This window comes from Artibeus jamaicensis, unplaced genomic scaffold (assembly GCF_021234435.1).
Source record: "Artibeus jamaicensis isolate MK-2021 breed Jamaican fruit bat unplaced genomic scaffold, CSHL_Jam_final contig_3230, whole genome shotgun sequence".
NCBI classification, from domain to species: domain Eukaryota; kingdom Metazoa; phylum Chordata; class Mammalia; order Chiroptera; family Phyllostomidae; genus Artibeus; species Artibeus jamaicensis.
Genome location: NW_026521764.1, coordinates 5,876,517 through 5,896,592, shown reverse-complemented (window position 1 = coordinate 5,896,592; position 20,076 = coordinate 5,876,517). Strand labels below are relative to the sequence as shown.

Genomic DNA, 20,076 nt, shown 5'->3' with positions numbered 1-20,076 from the left:
TGGAAATGGCCAACACCGATGGTTTCCAGGGGCTATGAGGGAAGTAGTTCAAACGATTCAAAATGAAAAATAGAAACAATGGTGACAGTGATGGTGGTGGTGAGGGGACTTTGGAGATACCTCGGGGAGGAAGGAAAGCCGGAGCAGGCGTGACTGCCAAGGAGAGCTGCTTCCCTCTTGGAGGTAAGCGCGCCCCCCCGGAAGACACAGCAGCGGGTCCCCACACTCACCTGGGAGCAGCCCGGGGCGCTGCAGACGAAAGGCCTCTCCTGCTCCAAATTCATCTTGGATTCCTCATAAATCTGAAGGGCCAAGGGGAGAGGGAGGAAGGAAAACAGAAATCCGTGAATAACCACTGCTTCTGCGTGAGAAATGTGAGAAAGGCAATCATGTGGAGCCCCCTCTGTCCCGATTCCCCAGTCAGACGAGAAAAACACGAACACAAGCCCCGGTCCTGCCTTGCTGAAGGCCCCCCTGCTGTTGGGGTTCCTGACACTTTCTGGGGTGCTTGTTTACTCTGTTTTAAAGAAAAATGCCATGAGCTTGTGCAGCAGAAATCCTGGCTGTGGAAAGGCACCCAGACTATGTTAATACCAGGTAAGAACCTACCTGCAGACATTGATTCCAAAGCAAAGTTCCCCCACAGCCTTTGAAGTTGGCCACTCAGGACAGCAAGAGAAGGGGCAGTAACTGGACAATCATTAGTGTGAGGACCAGCCTGAGCAATGGGTCGAATAATTCATCAGTGCTCACCCCACCCACTGGGCGGCAGAATGACCAAGGGATGCAAAGAGGTCTTCAGCCAGCTCAGCAAAGGAGCCTGGTGAAAGCTATGGTCTCAAAATCCCTTTTGTCTCAGGCATTCGATGATGCTCTAGCACAAATTATCCCAGGTATATAGGGATAAATCAAAACATGAAAAGATATATTACCTTGGATATTTTTGTTAATTTAGCTTTATAGGCTGGCTTGAAACTAATATTAGATTAGGGCTACTGTCCTGATAATATAGGTAAGTTACCTGAAATAAGGTAGCTTTGCCAGGAGAAGGTAGCTTCGCATCTCAGACATATTAAAATTACAGTGTGGTCTTTTCTGATGTAGGAGTTAAGGTCTAAGCTAAGTTCATTAGGCAAAAATTGACCTTAATCGAAATTACCTTTGCAAATCTTCCCAAAAGCTCATAAAAGTCCAGAATGTAAGGTTTTGTGGTTACCAATGTATACAGTAACATAATTTTTTTAATCATAAAAAGTACTCTGCACATTTGCTACACAATTTCAATCGTTTACTAAATCATGCTTTCTGCCCACTGTAACACTGCATGTACGTAAGCTGCAGGGCTCTGCTGTGGTGCTGAAACCTACTGCTTTGTCGCTGTGCACAGGAAGCAATTTGTTTCTTTAAAATGCTACTTGTAAGTGATTCCAAAGTAGTCCCAGGCCAGCTTCGCCCCTGGAAGAGCAAGCTCTGCTTCAACTCACGTAATAGTCACACAAGGAAACTTTATCTTGCAAAAAGAAAAAAAAAAAAACGGTTCTAATTTGTTTGTCATTATACCCTTCCCCCGCACACTAATATATTTCACATATACTCTTTGGGAAACGCACACTTTGGCTTTTATGAAACACAAAGTAAAAAAAAAAAAAAAACTTGCCTTAACACTGCTAGTCCGATGTTAAAAAACAAAACAAGTTTAAAAATGTAAACCCTCTTCACACCACTATTTCTCCTTGTCGCACAATTTTCACCAAGCAGTGCCTTGTTCGGTCTCCATTAGGAACACCTTCCATTGGTCAGCTGTCAGCACCATGACTTAGCATAACTTCCCAGCTCTCCTGCATCGGCCATATTGTTTAAATTCTTTTACTCTATTATAGTTAGAAGAACAAAAAAAAAACCCAACAAATATCTTTAGAAGCCCTCAGTTGCCCTTGTCTGAGAAAAGTCATCAGCAATTAAAATAACTTCTCCTATCTCATTATTCATTTAATTTTGCCATCACTTCTCATGAAAAAATCCCTCCTCTCCGCTGTAAATGCTGATAACTTCACTTCTAGGCTTCAAAATAAAAGGTGACTTTAAAGCTGAAAAAATGATTTTGATCCAAGGTAGACTAAACAACAGAGTAATTGGGTTATCCATTCATTAAGTACCTTGTTTTTCCAGTAAAGTTTTAGAAACGCTTTCCTGGAACTTTTCTGTCCCTGTGGTCAGGACCTGCCTGGTCAGTGCCAGGCCGCTTAGCTGCTTCAGGCCTTGGTTTTTCCTCCTTGCAATGGGAATATTAATGTCAGGCTTCGACTCACTCATTCCTGCATCACACGGACCAGTTCCAAGGTCTGTGGGGCATCTCCAAATTATGGAGACAGGTCTGTGCACTTAAATGTGTGTGTCTGAAAATGGAAGAAGGTTTTGCAGGCAAGTGTTACTGGAAACTCACTTTAACATTAACTATTCCCTCTTTATAAAAGAGAATTTGCTATAAGGTGAGTCTTAGGTACCACATAAGAGCATTAGTTGCCAAAGTAATACAAGAATGCCAATTTTAGTAACATTACTAATCAATAGTAAGATTATCTGACGGGACCTGGCTGGTGTAGCTCAGTGGATTGAGCGTGGGCCTGCGAACTGAACAACCTCAGTTCGATTCCCAGTCAGGGCACATGCCTGGGTTGCAGGCCAGTTCCCAGCAGGGGACTCACAAGAGGCAACCACACATTGATATTTCTCTCCCTCTCTCCTTCCCTTCCCCTCTAAAGATAAATAAATAAAACCTTAAAAAAAAGATTCCATGACAGTACAAATGGGGAAGTTCCATATAAATACATTTACAGCCTACAACTGAAAGTAGTAATTAGTAATAACCATTAAGTGAATGTCCAACTGAAAGAGACAGAAACTGCTACTGCTGAAGGGAAGAGACGCATTAACTCACCAAAGTGGGAAAAGAGTTGACCAAGCCCTGCCCCAAACGCATAAAAACAAAGTACTTTTCTACCATAATCGCAATTCTCTCCCAAACCGAAGTCCACCGAAATGACTTTTCCCATAAATTACAGCCCCAAATGGTGTTAATGTAGCAATTCTGTTTGATGTCAACATTAGCTACCTTATATTAATTACTAGTTATAATTTGCATATGAGCTGCATCAAATACCATGGAATTATACTTTGATGGCAGAACAAGGTCCAACCATATAGATTTTTTAATTAAATTTATTGGGGTGACATTGTTTAATAAAACTATATAGGTTCCACTTGTACAGTTCTATAATACACCTTCTGTATATTGCATTGTGTGCCCACCACCCAAGTCAAATCTCCCATCACCATGTATTTGTCCCCTTTACTGCCCCCTCCTCCCCCTGGTTCCTGATAACCACCATACTGTTGTCTGTGTCTAGGAGTTGATGTTTGTTCGCTTCTCTTGTTTGTTCATTTATTGCTTTCGGTTTTACATCCCACACATGAGTGAAATCCTAGACTCTTAACTTCTCCTGTCTGGCTTATTTCACTTCGCACATAGATTTATTCTGTCTTATTAAGCCTTTATAGCACGGATGTTGCATTTAGAGAAACGCACCAGAGACTCTGTATGTCCATCACAGAAATGCAGAGTCTGCCACCACACAGTTTAGAGTTCAGTCTTCAATATGCTTACCTGTCATTGGATTATTTTACTTTTGAACATAAATGAATCTGTATTAACTTGCTTCACACTATGGATCCCATGGACCAAATGTTTTGACCACATGGCATTGAATCAGAAGTCCTGAGGTAAAACGGCCTTTGCTAAAATAGAGTAAGTTTTAAGGAACCAATAAGGTCTGAGTGGATGTGTGTACGTGTGTGTGAACCTCCACTGCTTTATTTGAATGCTCCACAGTTCCCATGGAGGCCCTCTGCGAACAGCACGCCCTCGCTCACTCCTTTCTGTGTGGGTGTTGGCAGCAGTTTTACTAAACGGTGCCACTCTACCTCGCAGGCGCCTTTACCTTTATCAACTGGGATGATCTGGTCTGATGGATTAGTCCAGGGCCATTTTTATGGTCTATGATTATGGTTCCTTTCTAGCACATATTGCAATAATTATTCTCTCAAACAGACTCCTACCAAAGCCCTGCGTCTATTCTTTTTATCATCCATCACGTGGGGGCAAATTACCCAGACGTGATTTTAGCCAGGCTGTTCCGCACTGGGGCCTCAGAAGTCAGGCCTCATCCTCTCATTTCCCATTTGGTTGTTTTACTAGCTGGGATGTTTTAATGAATCAGGTTGCCTTTGGCAATTGCCATACCCCAGGCTACACGGCATATAGCTGACATAGTAGGCGTTCAATAAATTCTTGTGGAGCAGATAATGAATCCTGAATCATCACAATAAACCATCCCAAACATCTTGCCTTTTCTCTACTCCCAAGGTGGTGGTTCTTGAACTTTTTGGCCTCGAACCAAGTTTTCGGTGAGGTGAGAGGCTGCACAGGCCTCATTCCACCTGCTCCCAGTTAAGGCCAGAAAAGAAATTTTACCAGATTTAATGTGGGGGAAAAAAAAGTCAAAGTTGTTTTTGGTGAAAACAGTGAGTTAAAGCTTGTTTTTACTACATTTCATATGTAGATGTGTTTGTTCGCGATAAATCCAGTCTCTTAATAGTGCCATGGGCACCGAAACCACTGAAGTCCAGTCCATTAGCCACGCGCGGGCTGCTGGAGGCCCCGCCGAGTGCACTTTGAGGGACACTGAGTGACCTTTGAGGGACACAGAGAGAACTTATAACTCTAGTTAGATCCAGTCCTAACTGCAGCCGCCTCTTCAATCATTTAAAAGTCTCTAAATAGTACTATTTTTGTTCCGCTTTTCCAAAGTTCAGATTCACTTAAGTGCCTCATGAGTCTAATTTCCCTTCAAATTTTTGGAAAACAACACAAAACCCTAATAACAAACCCTAATAGTGCAGAAAATGAGTAGAGGATTTTCAGAGTTGACAAGGAGATGACAGGCTTAATTTACAATTCAAACCCTCATCTGCCACTGGATTAGTCCGGCCTTGCAAGGAGCAAGAATCTCTTTCATTGTTCATCGTTTGACCCGCAAATTCCTTCTGGTCTAAAATGGGAAATCTTCCACAACGGCTGATGCAATCCATTCAAACCCTTTGCCAGCCATTTAGGGATATCCTTGGAATTACCATTTCATGAATGGCAAACATTGCAAAAAACAAATGTTACTAAAAACTTGGATAGCCTATGCGAAATACTGTAAATATGTATTGTAAACTGAAGGCCAACCGTGAACCCAAATGGAAAAAACCTACATCATCTGGTTTGCTGTGATCAGCCAAGCAGGATGCTTCCCCATCTAAAGCACAGGGAGCCATTGCTGATCCTCAGTGAACATTAAACTCCAATATTCGTGAAATGGCACAACTTTCCCTCAATAATAGCAGGCAGAGTCCTACACTGATACAGAATTTGAAATGGTAAGACCCTAAAAATGTTGTTTTAATCTGAAAATCTGGCATGCACTTTTATCAATGCCAAAAGTTATGGGAACTGAATCTAAATGCAAGTGAACACTAATACCAATACGGATGAATCCCGGATTGCTCTGGGACTGGTCATCTGGAGGTGAGCGCATTACAGAACTGGAAGAGGGGGTGTGAATTTTAACAGTGATGTGAACAGAATCTACGCAGGTATGGCCCTACCGTGGTTGTGGAGAGGGTCTTCTTGGCAGGACTCATGTGACACAGACCTTGCTACTTTGTCGAACTTACTAGCCTGTGGAAAGAGCTCTAGAGGAAGAAAGTGGCCCTTCCTGAAGGACAGCTGGGCCACGGGAGCATCTGGAGTCAGTCACACTGTGTGAGGGTCCAAATCAGTCTCACTTTGTTCTGGGAATCAAGGTTGTTTATGAACTAAAGTAGTGAAGGGCATAACCAATTCATACTTTTTGTCTCTGGAAAAAAAGCAGATTACCTCTCTCAATGTATTGGTCAAGAAAGAAAAGAGCCCCACACACAATAATAACCCAACACAAGTTCACCCACAAAACAGTATAAATTATTTTATTCTGAGGTGACTGACTGTATTTAAAAGCAAGGACAGGGCATGGTTCTCCCGACACATAGCTGTTAGAAAGGAATTACATATTCGGTTTGGGGCAAAAACTTTCTTTGGGAGGAATACTGACCTTTCATTGTCTTATTTGCTCATCTGTAAAACAGGACTATTTCAGTAAAGCATTATAAAACATAAACATTCAAAGAGATATTACAAATTATCAATGGAAGCTAACTGCAAAATAAAAGTAAAACCTTTTACTTTAAATACATCTTTCCTTTTCAAACATAAATATCATAATTTCAAATAAAAAATAAATACCACTGCATTTCAGTCCAAGAAAATCACTTATTTTGTGTCTTTGTATCCTTTTTGCATCTGTGTGTTTTTGTCTTTTTTATACCTCCCCTCTCTCTAAAACTCTGTCTCTCTCTTTGCACTGTTTATTTTTCTGTGTGTCTTTGTTTTGTCATGTATGTCTTTCTCTGTCTCTCACTCTGTGTGTGTGTGTGTGTGTGTGTGTCTCTCACACACATACACATATTTTATCAGGCGCGTCCTTACTAGCTTTCCTGGTAAGAAGATCTAGTAGGCTTGTTTCCTGTTTCAGTGTTATTCTTGAAGTGGGCTGCAGCTAGAATCTGAATTTCATTGGGCTATTATTATTTGCAGCTGTGTGACCTTTTTAACCCTGCTTTTAAAGTGACATTTCAGCCCTCCAGCTTAAAGCGCCTTGCGTGCTGCAAAGTCTTCAAACTAGAGATTTACACAGAGAACAAGACCAGGAGAGGCACTGTACCTTCCGGGTGAAAATCTCACCAGAACTCGGTGAGAACTGGGTGAGTTGTGGGGAAGTTTACAGCCAGAACTCTTCCCTGGAAGTCTTAAACTTTACACGTGCTGCGCCAGTTAAATATGACTATTCCGTTCAAACTTTCATTGTCTTGAAAAAAGGTTCGCCATCCACTGGTATCCAGAAAGTTCAGAATCTCACAACCCGAATAGAAGACTTCTCAGGGGCTGTTCCACACACTGCAACATGCTAAGGGACTGCACAGAGTCGCCTTCCAGTCAGGCCCGCTGTTCCCGGGAGGAAAGATTTTCAAACAGCTTTTGTTTCTGGAAGCTCACCCAGGCTTTACTTCTCAAAGGAGGGCCTAATGGGAGAGAGTTCTGGGGGCTCACATCCCCTCCTGTACTTCTGCAGAGGTTTGTGGTTTTATTTATGTGGCATTTATACTGTGTATGAAAAAACATTCCAGTGGGATTGGGTTTACATATGTTAGATTCCTCTTTCTTTTTTTTTTTTAAGTTGTCCATATGTTTCTTTGGAGATGACTCCTCTTTTCAAAGTTTCTAGCTAATTTCTATTTAGGTTTCACACAATCCTGTCTTACGGCTTTCCCATCGACGGATTCAGTAGTTCAGGAATACTTGCTCGGCACGGGTGTTGGACATTAGAGGTTGTGTCGAGTAAACGACTTAGTCTGTGCTTGACTGTATGCACTTAGGTCCTCGTTCCTCTTTGAGCTCCCATCAAGCACCATAAATCTTTTGCAGGACAAATCCCATCTCCAAGGAAAGTTTATCTGACATATATGTGGAGAGTCTCAGGTTTTAAAGGAAACATCGAAGGCAATCAAATCACTCAGCTTGTTTCTAAGGGGACTGAAGACGGCCTCAGCAGACCCGAGAAAACGTGCTGGAAGGAGGCAAACTTGTCCCGCTTACCTGCTCCCAAGTCGAACAAACTGAAGCGAAAAGGAAAGGAAAAGAAAAACAAGCAAAACTGGAACAAGAGGTGATTGGGGGCTTCCTTGGAAAGACCTGGAAAGGAAGTCTTCCATGGCAATTTAAAATAATTGCCCCCCTGCAATCCAGAGAGGAAAAACTATGGTAGCAGAGGCATTAAATGCGAGCCTGGGTAAATTCTTTAAAATGGTCAAAAGCAGATTGTCTTTAGACAATCAGGAAAAAAAGCCAGTACAGTTCTTTTTTTTTTTCCTCCCTGTACGCTCAACTATCAGAAAATTTGCCTCTTGAGAATTAGAACACATTCCCCAGGGACTACTCTCCCTCTGGGTCATTTTTAGCGCACTTTGGGAGCAGTTGGTTTTTAAACTGCTTTTATATAAAACGACTATTTTAAAATATTCTGAAAAAAATCTCAACTTTCTAGTCTTAGTTTTATTTTCATACATTCAAATGGTTTTTATTGGATAAAAATGTTTTCTCTGTAGCTTTATTCTATGTAAGTGTCTCTGCCTCTCCAGCAACAATAGATGTTTCATCCCAAAGACGGGCTGAAGTAATTAACAAAACATCTGAGATGTTTTCTTCTTGCTCGTCAGTCTGAGCTACAGAACATGAGACTGTACACAAACACAGTGGTGACTGGGCCAGACCTCTCTGCTTTCTGCAGGGACTGGTAAGAGATTGTTTCATCTTGCTCTTAAATCTGAAGATTACTATTCCTGACTTTCTATTAAAAGAAATTTAAGGAAGATGGGATAGAACTGGGGTGCTTCTTCCCCCTTGAATCCAAGAGAAAACTAGGCCTTCCCAAGTTCTCTCTGAAGCAGCTAGCAGCTGTGCTCCGCGTGGGTGACATCTCACAATGTAAGCTGAACGCATGGTGAAAATACGCATGAAGACTTGATGCAGATTCCTGAGACACGGATGCTGCAAATGTCAAGCATGTGAACCTCTGATGATACTGGGAGGTCACTAGAAGGCCATGTTAAAGCAACAATCTGATATCATCTGAAGGTTCTGCCATCGTTCTAACAAGGTCCTCTTTCTTAAAAGCCCCATTTCATCTGCCTTCCTTGAGAAGGTGCGACTTCCTTGCATGGTCTAGCGAAGGGGTTTGGAAATATGTGGAGCTGATTTCTAGTTGCCACTGTTGCTGGGAGCACCACAGACATTTACCTGAGTGACAGGAATATGAAATATTCTGCAATGTGCAGAATGAGCAGCTCTGTGCCACACTGAAGCCTCCCTACCCAACAGCCCATACTGCAGCTCTTGCCTGAGTAGTGATCATATAAGCCCCACTGCCCTGGGTTTGGAAGCAAGATGCAGATGAACAAGAGTAAAACAATAGTGAGGGTGAGACAACAAAAATAAACTTAGCATATAGAAGAGGAAATGAAAATAAAGGATTAAACGCATGCCCACTTCTTGATACTTTTCAAAGAGCTCTGCAAACCTGGAACAAAGTTAAGTTTAGGATGAGGCTAGATTCGATGCCAATAAAAACTTTATGAATATTCAAAAAAGTATGTGAAATTATCATTCCCACTCAGTGTGAAGGAGGGCTGGGGGCTGTTGCCAAAAATTGTAACTAAGCATAAGCATCGCCATTCAGGTTCAGCCCAAAGCTGGTATAAACTAGAGTAGGTGTTTGTAGATGAATGACCTCAGTCGGCCACCTCCAGCCCCCGCCTCCAGTTAACCGTTTTGAGCAGTGTGGCCGCAACAGCAGCAAAGGGAAGCATTGACCCAGCATTTCTCAGATGCCTTCACATTCCTGATAACTGCATGTTGATTTTATGTGATTGCCAAGGATAGCTCCATAAAGTAGAGTGTGTTTTCTTTCCTTTTCTCTTTTTAAATTTAAGTAGAGAACATCACAAGTTTTTAAATTCTGTTTTAATGTTGCTGGTACCATCAAATATCAGTTCATAGAATACTTATTAATGGAACACTGGCTTCTGAACCAACTTCTCTGTATATACACATGTAAATATATACATGTAAATATATGTGTGCATGCATGATATACATATATAAACATATACATATGATGTGTATATATACACAGTAATACATAATTGATGCATAAATATTTAATTTTTACCTCTCGTGGCCTATTAAGTTTTCTTACTGAGAAGTTGGGGGGTGTACACGTGTATGTACTCACTCACATTGCAGGGATTATTTCATCCCCATAAACTAGCTCAAGCCTCCAAACTGATGCTTAGTCCCTAATATAACCCAGGGGAGGATACTGAACTCACAAGGCAGCAGAATAAGAACATCCAGGTCCACCTCTCAGCACAAGGTCACCACAGTTCAGGGTCATTAAACTGGTATTTTAAAAGTGCTGAAATAAGCTATATTTTTTGAGGATCCCTAAATCACTTCCATAGACTAGAGAAGTCCTTAATGTCTTTCTTGACTTCCTACGGAACAAAAGAGTCACTCACTGAAGGATTCAAACCCACTAACACGCCCTGGAAAAGGGACACGGAAAGAAAAGGCCTTTCCCTTGAACCACCACCCACGAGAGGTTACTCTGTGCCAGACTCCAATTCATCAGAAGGTCCCAGCCATTCACAAACAAATGCAGGGGCCAGCTCCTTCTGTCCCCCGGGGCTCGGTCCCCAGACAACAGCACCATTTTTCAGGCAACACTCCACATCGGCAGGGACAGGGAAGGAGGATTTTTTAGATGCCCCTGCTCTCTCTGCAGTCTCAGGCCCCTCCCGGAACATGAATACCGGCTCCGCTCAGGGGGTGGAGATCAGGTCCTGGGAAATACCCTGAACTGCCCTCTTCCGAGAGGGAAAGTGAAAGGGGAAAGGGTGCGAGCAGCACCCAGAGGGAATTTGGAGGGCGGCCCTTCAGACATTTCCTCTGAGAGGCTGAGTCAAGGGGAAGGGAAGGGGCAAGCCCTCAGATCCTCACGGGTAAATTGCAGCCACTCAACAAGGGGATTCAAGGATCTTCACAGGCCATTGTTCTCAGGCTGCTTAGGGGAAGGTTGCCTGTGGAAAATGATTGATTACCTGTCACGGAGGAGAACTTGTTCTAAAGTGATTCAACTTCCACACGCATTGGGGTAGGATCAGAACCCCAGCACACTGGTCTCATTCATTCATTCATTCTTCCCCACATCGTCAGGGAGCACCTACCACACCTCAGGCCCTGTGGTGGGGACAGGAAGGCGCCGCAGAGATAGCTGCTGCTCTCTGAGCACCAAGTGTCCCACAGGGAGCTGAGTTCTGCACAGCGGATGTCTGTGGTGGGAGGTGAGATGTTAAAGGCCTTAAAGGAGTTTCGGCAAAGTGCTATGAGAGTCCAGAGACCATGAGAAAGCAAGGCTGTTTCATTAACTCCATCAAATTCCAGATAGTCTCCTTTCACAGTTACGTGTTTCTCCTAAGATGTCAATTCAAGGCACGCATGCACACACATACACAAACCTTGGAGCAGTCTTTCAACACTGGAAGGAAGGGGTTTTTTTGTTTGTTTGTTTTCAATTAGGTTTTATTTTGCTTTCAATCCTGATAAGTAAGACTACACTACTTACGGGAAACCTAACACTGTGGCCAGGGGTCCAGATTTTATGTTAGAAAATCAGTGAAATCTCAGGTCCCTGCTCACTTGGGCAAGTTACTTAACTTCCCTGAACACTATTTGTCTCACTATAAAAAGGCACAATAGACAATACTAGCATTATCCACCTCAGGAATATTGGGAAGGTCAAATAGGATGCTATTTGGGAAAGTGCTATGCAATGTTGGTTACTGTCTTTATAATAGACTTGCCTTATAGTGAGTGCATGGAGCTGCCAAGGTAGTAGGTGGTACAATAAGTGTGTCTACCCTAGCCCTACACAGGGCTAGAGGTTTAAGTGTGTCTACACACTTATTGTGCATGTAAAGAGATCAGATATACTGAAAGATGTTGGGAGCAATGACTTCTAAAGAGATTCTGACCAATGATTTTCTGATAACCCAGCAATTATCAAGCAAAACCTTATCTACTAGCTTTCTTACTTGGTAGAATTAATTTTCTTTGTCTTCTAATAGAGACGTGATGTCCAGAAAGGCTTTGGAGTCTGGTCTGTGTTCAAGCCCTAGCTCTGCAACATTGCAACCAACCGGTGAGGCCAGGGAGTGGGTCTCTTGGCCCTGGGATAAATTTGGCTGTTGCTGGCTGAGGACGCCCAGGAGCCCTGAACACCTCACCCTGAGCTTGGAGGAGCCAGAGCCAAAACTGCACATGAATTTGTTCAACTTCCTGGCGCACTGCTCCTGACCACAGAGAAGCGGGTAAAGTCCACCCCCTCCCCTGGGCCTGGCTACACTCTCCTTACAGTGTAGACTCCAGTTGCCCTGAAGGTAGGAAATGAGTGGAGTTTAGAAGATGCATGAGATAAGCTGAGAAACTCAGTGCCTTCTTATCAGTGGTGAGTTCTAGGCTTATCCTGTGCAGTCATAAGACTAATGTAGATTATGGCCTTTTTTAACATCTACTCTTACCTTGGGCTATCAAAAAATAAATCAAATCTTCCTTTTGTAATTAAATTTTCTTTAGCAAATTACATTTTCCTTTATCATCTTCCTGCTTATTCGTTTTCTCTCTCTTCTGTATTTTTTCTTTACTTCCCTCACACGTTCATTTCCCCAAGATCCCGTGGGATACAGACATTGTGAAGCCAGCATAAAGTGTTAGCTATCCGTGAGGAAAAGGAAGCAACGGCACAATCAAAGACCTGGTCATTTCGATCCCTTGGAAAGTGCAGATTTCCTAACTCAGGACATGGAGGAGTTCAAGATGAATAGCTCAAGACCCCTGTCCCTGAAAGCAGGTCACCTCCCAAGACAGAAAGGTCTATATGTGTGGAAAGCCTCACAGATTTTGAGTTTCTTAATGGTTGGGAGTACTCAAAATTTTCCTTAATGAATATATCTCTTCTGTGTCCTATTAATCCATCCTGTGTGTCGGGCAATTTTAACCCGAGAAAAGCATTTTCTGTGGAGGCTGAAAAAAAGCCTTGTGTAGATACAACTTTGATTTATCTCTTCCACTAAGTGCCTCTGAAGGAAACACAGCCCGGCAAACCCGTTCCAATATGATTTAGGATGGCAACGTTCCCAGTTATTTCCCAAACCGTCAGCGTCCTGATCTACCTTTGTGACACCTACTTCGAAGGGTTTCTGGCATTCTCCAAGGGAGGGGTTACTTAAGTAGCAACATCAAGCAAATGTTTGTAAGAGGCTTCAAGGACCTTGAACACCGCTGAAAGTCCTAGTATCATCATTATTTCTTCATCTGTCCTCTACTGTTTCCAAAGAAACAGAAACAACCACTCAGACAAACACACACACACACAAAAATCCTCTGGACACCCAAGTTACCCAATGTCTCCTTTCTTCCCAAACCGCCAATCAGCCAGTCACCAGGCAAACAGCTCAAGCACCAGGCAAAGAAAACATGTTATTTTTCTGGGCAAGCCTTAACTTCACTGCCTACAAAACACAGCCCCACGGGGCACATCCCACACACGGGGAGAGCAAGGCTCCCCTCTCGCGTTGGAAACCAATGGTTACCCATCAACACCTGCAGAAACTGAGGTCAGGATTTGCCAACTTGCACTCTGAGGTCCACATTCATTTATTCATGAGCTTTCCTACACAGACCAGGACTCACATCCAAGCCATCCCTACAACATCTCCTATTGATTACACTCAAAGGAAGCTCCAGAGAATGCCTAAGCCAGGCCTCTCCTCCCCACAGCACCTGATCCCTCAGCCGCCCAACACCCAGCAGGCTTCTCAGGAGAGAACTTGCTAACTTGCCCAGAGTCAGTGCTAGAGAGTAAGTCAACCTGGATGTCCAAAAGTGCGCTGAAACAGTTGATTCGGTGAGCTATGGTGAGAAAAAGAAAGCAAAAATAACACATCCAGGCTTCAGATAGTCCCTTAAAAAATGGAGCTGTTGGGAGCCAAGTTCCACAGCATGCACAAGCCACTTAAAGGCACACCCGGAGCCCTTGTCAGAAAGCTTCAAAGTGCAAGGGAGGCTCCCTGCCACGGGCCAGGGTCATGGACCCAAAGGTGACAATGAGACACTCCCAAGAACATCTGGCCAAATAAGCCGGACGCTGGGTCTTTCCAGACGGTGGACAGTGGCCTCTGTCTTCACTCATCGGCTGACCCCAGATTCCTGTCCTGGGTTTGGCTGCTTCATGCGGACAGCAGAGCGCAAACCTTTCACCCCAGCCCAGGGACGGGCTAGAGGTTTAAGGCAGCTGAAGAGCCACTGCCGCCCTAATGGCCCCGGTCTTCCACCAATGTCCCTGGAAGACCTCGTTTCGTGTGTTCGGGGAAGGAGTGGCGACGGGGACAGAGGCGGCCCCTGTTCTCACAGAGCAGGAGGAAGTGAAAACCACAGGCTCACAACTCAAAGTCCGAGACCAGGAAAAATGACATCTTGGGAAGTCACTGAAAGTGATAAAAGGGGATAATGTGATAGAGACAAAGGTGGGCAGGGGAACATGTGAAGGGGGAGGTCAGGACATATTTGAGCTGAGGCCTGAAGAATGCAAATGAGCCATCAGGAGAAGGAGAGAGGGTGTTCCAGGCAGAGGGGACCTCAGAAGCAAAGAGCCTGGCGTGTGTGTGAAGGACTGAGAGAAGGCCGGTGAGGCAGGGCTGTGGGGGTGGGCGGGGAGGAGGGCCCAGGATCTCGGAGAAGCAGGCAGGCCTCAACTCACCCAAGAGGAGCATTTATTCTAAGAGTAAAGGGAAGCAGTAAAGACTTCCCAGCAGCTTCCCAGGCTGTTGAGAGAGGGACTTTGAGAAGTTCAATTTCTGCTTCTCAGTCCTTATAGGAAACATGATTTCATCACTTAAATTGGGGGGGGCAGTCTACGATGATGGCAACGACACCAGGAATGTCCATGAGCCTGCCTTCCTTCGGGGGGAAATCTCTAAGCCTCTCTAAATGTTAGTTTCTTCGTGTGTGAAGTGGACACACAGTCCCTTTCACACAGACTAGTGGTGAAGACTGAAAGACACATCCAGTGCATCACAGCTCTGTAGTACCATGAAGTCTTTAAGAGTATCTGGGTTCAAACCTTGGTTATTAATTAGCTGTGTGACCTTGGACGAGTCACTTAACCTCTCTGTGCCTCTGTTTCTTCATTATCTTGTAATGATGACACTTCATAAGGATATAAGAGAATACTAGAATTAAAGGAGTTAACATACGTAAACAATTCAGAAGAGTCCATGGTACGTGGGAAGGGCTGTGTAACTGCCAGCTCTTATTACTATTATAAAATCTGAATCTAAAACTTCTGAAAAGCATATGGTTAAATAATTACATAACTCTGGTTTATTTCATGGTGACAAAAATAACTGGCAAGAATAGCATGGCATTTTAGTATCATTTATTGGCAGAGACACTATTTTCTATTCACGTAGGAACTTGTTATGTGTATATGGCTGAAAAATAAAGCCCTAAATTTTATTTGTTTCCATATATTTGAATGACAAGCTATAATTTCAGGATAACCCAGCAAACTCTTAATTGCCTAAGCTAATTTCTCCAATGAGCATTTTCTTTGCCAGCACAGAACAGGAGTCAGTAATTCTGCGCATGTGTTTGTTAAGAGTATAGAGCACACAGTGTGGCGAGCACAAAAGGGACTCGGGCTGTCCACCTACCTATGAAATACAATTTTTATGGGAAGCCTACCTCGCCTGAAATCATGCTAGGTACTGGAGAGAGGAGATTGGGGAAAAAAAGATGTAGTCCCCAAGAAATACCATAGTGGTCAAAATTCAGAATAAAAGAGAACTAAGCTTGACCCTGACCCTAAGCCTGTCCTTCTGCTCTTGACTATTAATAGCTACCTGTCCTTGGGCATGTTATTTAGTTTCTCTGAACTTCATTTCCTTTACCTACAAAACAGGAATAATAATAATAACAACTACCTCATGGGTTTGGTGTGGAATTGAATGAGAAGTTTTCTGTCAATCACTGAGCACATGGTAAGTTCTCAATGAAGTTAACTTCTTCAAGGGAGACAGACACCAGCTGATAACTACAGGTCCATGTGAAAAGTGAGACCAGTTTCAGGGAAGACAATGAGAGCACAGAAAAGGGAATGACTCCTTTACCTGTAGGAGGTGGGATTTAGGTAACTGGAACCAAGCTATTAATGTTCGCATCTTCTTCTCCCCACTTTGGTGCCTGCCCATGATCCTGTACTGATCTGCCCTATTTCAGGAAAATAAGACCCCATGCTCCATGTCACCAGTCCCAGGCCCAATCCAAGCCTGCTTTCATCCTCCCTGAATGGTAAGGTCAAGGTTATCTTGTTCAACCACAAACCTGTTGCTTGAGTCTATTCAATAATACTGCCTAGCACTCACCATCCAGATACAGCTGGAGGGCCTACAGTGATGGTGGACTTGCCCCGGTGAGGGACTGGACACTACCTTTAAGAGGCTGAGCAGCATGAGCAGACAGCCCCTGGCACCGGCCTTTGGAAACAGCTGAGCCAGATAAGCTCCATCACAGAAATGAGCCAACACCTCAGGCCCATGGCCTTTCTGTCACAGCCATTCAGGGCCTCAGGTCTGTTATCCTGGTAAACGATCCTGATTAGCACCCCTTGGCTCCCGTTCAGGGCCCTGGACACTGTCCCATGCTCTGTCCCAGGCTCTGTATGTGGATCTGGAACAACTTCTTGAGTTCCTACCCCTGACTCACACTGCTCCTTGTGGAAGCACGTAACTACTTTCTACAGCTACTTGCCCATCTTCACTTGCTCATTGCTTGAGAACTTTTTCCTCATAGGAAACTAAATCCCATCTCCCTGTAATTTGCAGCCAATAGACGCACGCATTCCCATCCTGGGAGCCATCCTGAGGAAGTATAATCTTTCTCTCATAAACAGAGTGTCAAATACCTGCAGGCCTACCCCAAACAGCCTGCCGTTCTGCACTTCTTTGGGGCAGAGCAAACATTCCCAAGTCCCTTCTATGCTTCTTTTGAACTGTCCTCTCATTAACCCAGCTGCTTTCCTAGGATGCTGCCCTAGTCAGCTTGCTACAGGCATTAGGCTGATGATGATGGCTTTTCTCAGATCCTGGGAATGTTTGCATTTGCATAGTAGCTTCCCCAGAGTAGCCCCAGAAGGGAGCAGTGTGGGAAATCCTGACAAACAGGGATGTGATGAGATCTGGGGTGCACACCTTACATCACTCCTCAAGAGCAACTCCTCCCCCATGTACAGAAGGGAAGTAAAGAATTACAACTCTCACCAGGAGCAGTGACCCATTTCATGGACCTTCACCGGGTCTTACGGATGGGTGCCGCGTCGGAATATGTATTGCCAGAGTTGCGCCCAGGAATGCACACTAAATGGTAGAGAGGACTTCTCAGACCCACACCTGGGAGTATTCCATCTTTGCCTTCATATATGTACAAAAGGACAGAAAATCTCAAAAGGGTGTGGAAGAAAATACTATGTGTATGTGGTGTAATGCCCTTGCCCTGTGGTTCCAGGCACTGGAGTAAGTCTGTATAACATCACAGCCGGTCCCAATGTCCCTTCCTCAGTGAGAGGACAGTTCTGCCCAATGGTCTTCCTCTGCCCCTCCAGATGCCTTCTCTGCTCCCCACTATGTCCTGGGAGGCTGCCAGCATGTCCCTTGACTAGTGGGTGGAAGGGAATTCAGGTGTTCACTGCCCACACTCACTCTCTGTGGGGAGTGGTGGCCATGGCGTGCAGCCCCTCCCCCCACCTAAGCCGTCTCCGGTGGCCTCCTGCTCTGTGCGGTCCAGTTCCGACGGTGGGAATGGTTCACTGCTGTGGCTAGCCCCTGGCCCGCCTGCCTACAGCTCTGAAGTAGCCCCTTCATTCCAACGTCTTTCATTAGCCCTTGGAAGGTGCTGCCTGTTCCCACAGGGACCCTGACTGGTACAGTGGCCTACGTTGGAGGGATGTGTAAGCATGTGCATGTGCCTCAGACTACTGTGACCACTAATTCCCCCAGATCATAGCCCAGATTTTCACGACCTTGCCCTAGGGGCACAGGAGGCCTCGGAATTCTCTGGAGAAGTTAATGCACCAGAGAGATGTCATTTGACCACCATGTTAGGGGAGCTCTGGGAATCTAGATGTTCCCAGACAAACAAAACTCAACCATTTAGGGCATATCTGGAATGAGGTAGAAGGACTTGTTCCGAAATATTTCCTGATTAAGTGCTGGTGGTCTTCTGACGTGAAAAGCTAAATCAGAAAGAGGGCAGAGAAGGTACCAATAATTTATTGCTGTTTGTTAGTCCTCATCACAACCCCATGGAAAGGTACCGTATACTTCCGGGCCTACAGATGAGGAAATTTGAGGCAGACAGCTTCCCCCAGGGCCCAGCCAGGAAGAAGGGGGCCAGCAGCCCACAAGGCACCTGCCAACCCCGATGCCTGCAGTCTTTCCACTGCCCAACCCCCTTTTTTCTCTCGAGACTGGAACTTCCCCAAAGCAGTCAGTAAAAATGTCCTACGACCCCACGATAGATAGGACGCCACCTTGAGCTGCATTATCATTTTTAATTTTCACAAGGGACCCAGCTAAAAACTTAGGGCTTTTTCCTGCCGTCATCTACTTAGGATAAAAATAATCAAGTAACATAACAAGGTGAAAGTTACAAGACCCACAAAAGGAACACAGAACCCATTTATTTTAAGAATGCATTTTATAAAGGAAGGTGCTATTCTGCCCTTCAGGCCTGTTTTTATTTCATTTCTTCAACTTGCCCAAGTCTGGCTTCTCAGTTGTCTTTATTTTGACTGTTTCTGCACCAGAGAGGGGCTGCGGGGTCTGCGAAATCGCTGCCTTTGCAGCTGCGCTTGCTACCTTGCAGAGAGGCCAGAGAAACACAGGCTCTCTGCTTCCTTTTTAAAACCTGACAGTCACACTTTCTCCACTTCAAAGCCACACCATATGACCTCAGCAGGCTGACATAAATGGACACTCATGCAGGAGATTATTCACTTGGTGGCTTTTTCCATATGTGAAAAAAAAAAGGGAGTCATTTGTTAACCTTTGCGGAGTTTAACAGTTTACAAAGCCGTTTTCCATACATTAATTTAATTTGGTTCTTAGAATGATTTATGAGATGTATGTATTTTTCCCCTCATTTTGCAGATGGCGAATCTAAGGTTTAGAGGGAGAAAGTACTATGACTAAAGTCACACCACCAGTAAGAGGCAGAGCTGGGACTTGAATCCCAGCCCTCCGCCCCTAACTACTAGGAGCCCCTTAGAAAAGAGCAGAGCAAAGGATGTGCCAGTGTTTTGCGGGGGGTGCTTCTGCACCTGCAGAATTAATCTAAGTGCCAGTGAGTCCTAAAAATACACTTATGACACAAATGCACAAGTGTTGCTCTAGAAGCTTCTAGGTCCTAATCAGCGTTCCAAAGATAGGGGCAGAGATTTTCCTCTCACCTTGGAGGCTGGAGAAACTGCATCAAACACCTTTCCAGCCCCTTCTGCCCTGGGTCAAGCAGTAAAACTCTGTGCTATGTCCCCAGTCCAAGCTCCGATCACAACACCTACGTCTGAGCCTCTGCCATACCTACAACAGTCCCACAGTTTCTGGAGCTCCCCTGAGCTGCAGGAGTCCCAACATCCCCCCACGCTGCGTCCTGTCGGTCCTCAGTGCCTCCGACATTCTATGTAAAGGGGTGGCCTGAGAATCCCTTCGCTCCCCAGATCAGGCTTGGAGAGGAGGAACTAAGCACCCCTCCCAGTGGATTCTGCCCTAAGTGTCCACGTTACCTGGATGCAGTTACCCACCGCGCCACATGCCAACTGCATAACCATCGTGCGCCTCTGTTTCCAGAGTGACGCAGGACCTCCGACTGTTGTGGTAGTACATGAAAGTCAGCATGTACAGTAGGGAGCAAAACATCCAACACACAGATGCTCTGTAACAGTTATTATCACAGGGCCTGCTCTTTGGAGCTGCATAGGTGTGCCTTGCAGAAGACCTTATTCTCAAAAAGTGTAACATCTTTTAAATAATAACTTGAAGTAAAAGTTTGTGTGGTATGAAAAATTACATGCAAGGCACATAGTTAGATCTAGGTGAAGTGGGAAATTTTCAAGAAAGACACAAACTATCAAAAATGACCCAAGAAAATGTGAAGAAACCTATAGCAAGTGAAGACGGTGAGTCAATAATTTTTTAAAACTCCCACAG

General features: G+C 44.5%; 1 protein-coding gene across 2 annotated transcripts in view; it reads right to left on the bottom strand.

Annotated features, from left to right (window-relative positions):
* Window positions 1-20,076, bottom strand: part of CREB5 (cAMP responsive element binding protein 5) — a 377,706-nt gene that overhangs the window by 309,635 nt on the left and 47,995 nt on the right. For both annotated transcript variants that reach the window (XM_053663648.1, XM_037126614.2), the window contains exon 2: window positions 231-302. In XM_053663648.1, the coding sequence (XP_053519623.1) occupies window positions 231-284 (54 nt within the window). In that variant the 5' untranslated portion in view covers window positions 285-302. The remainder of the gene's footprint in view (window positions 1-230; window positions 303-20,076) is intronic.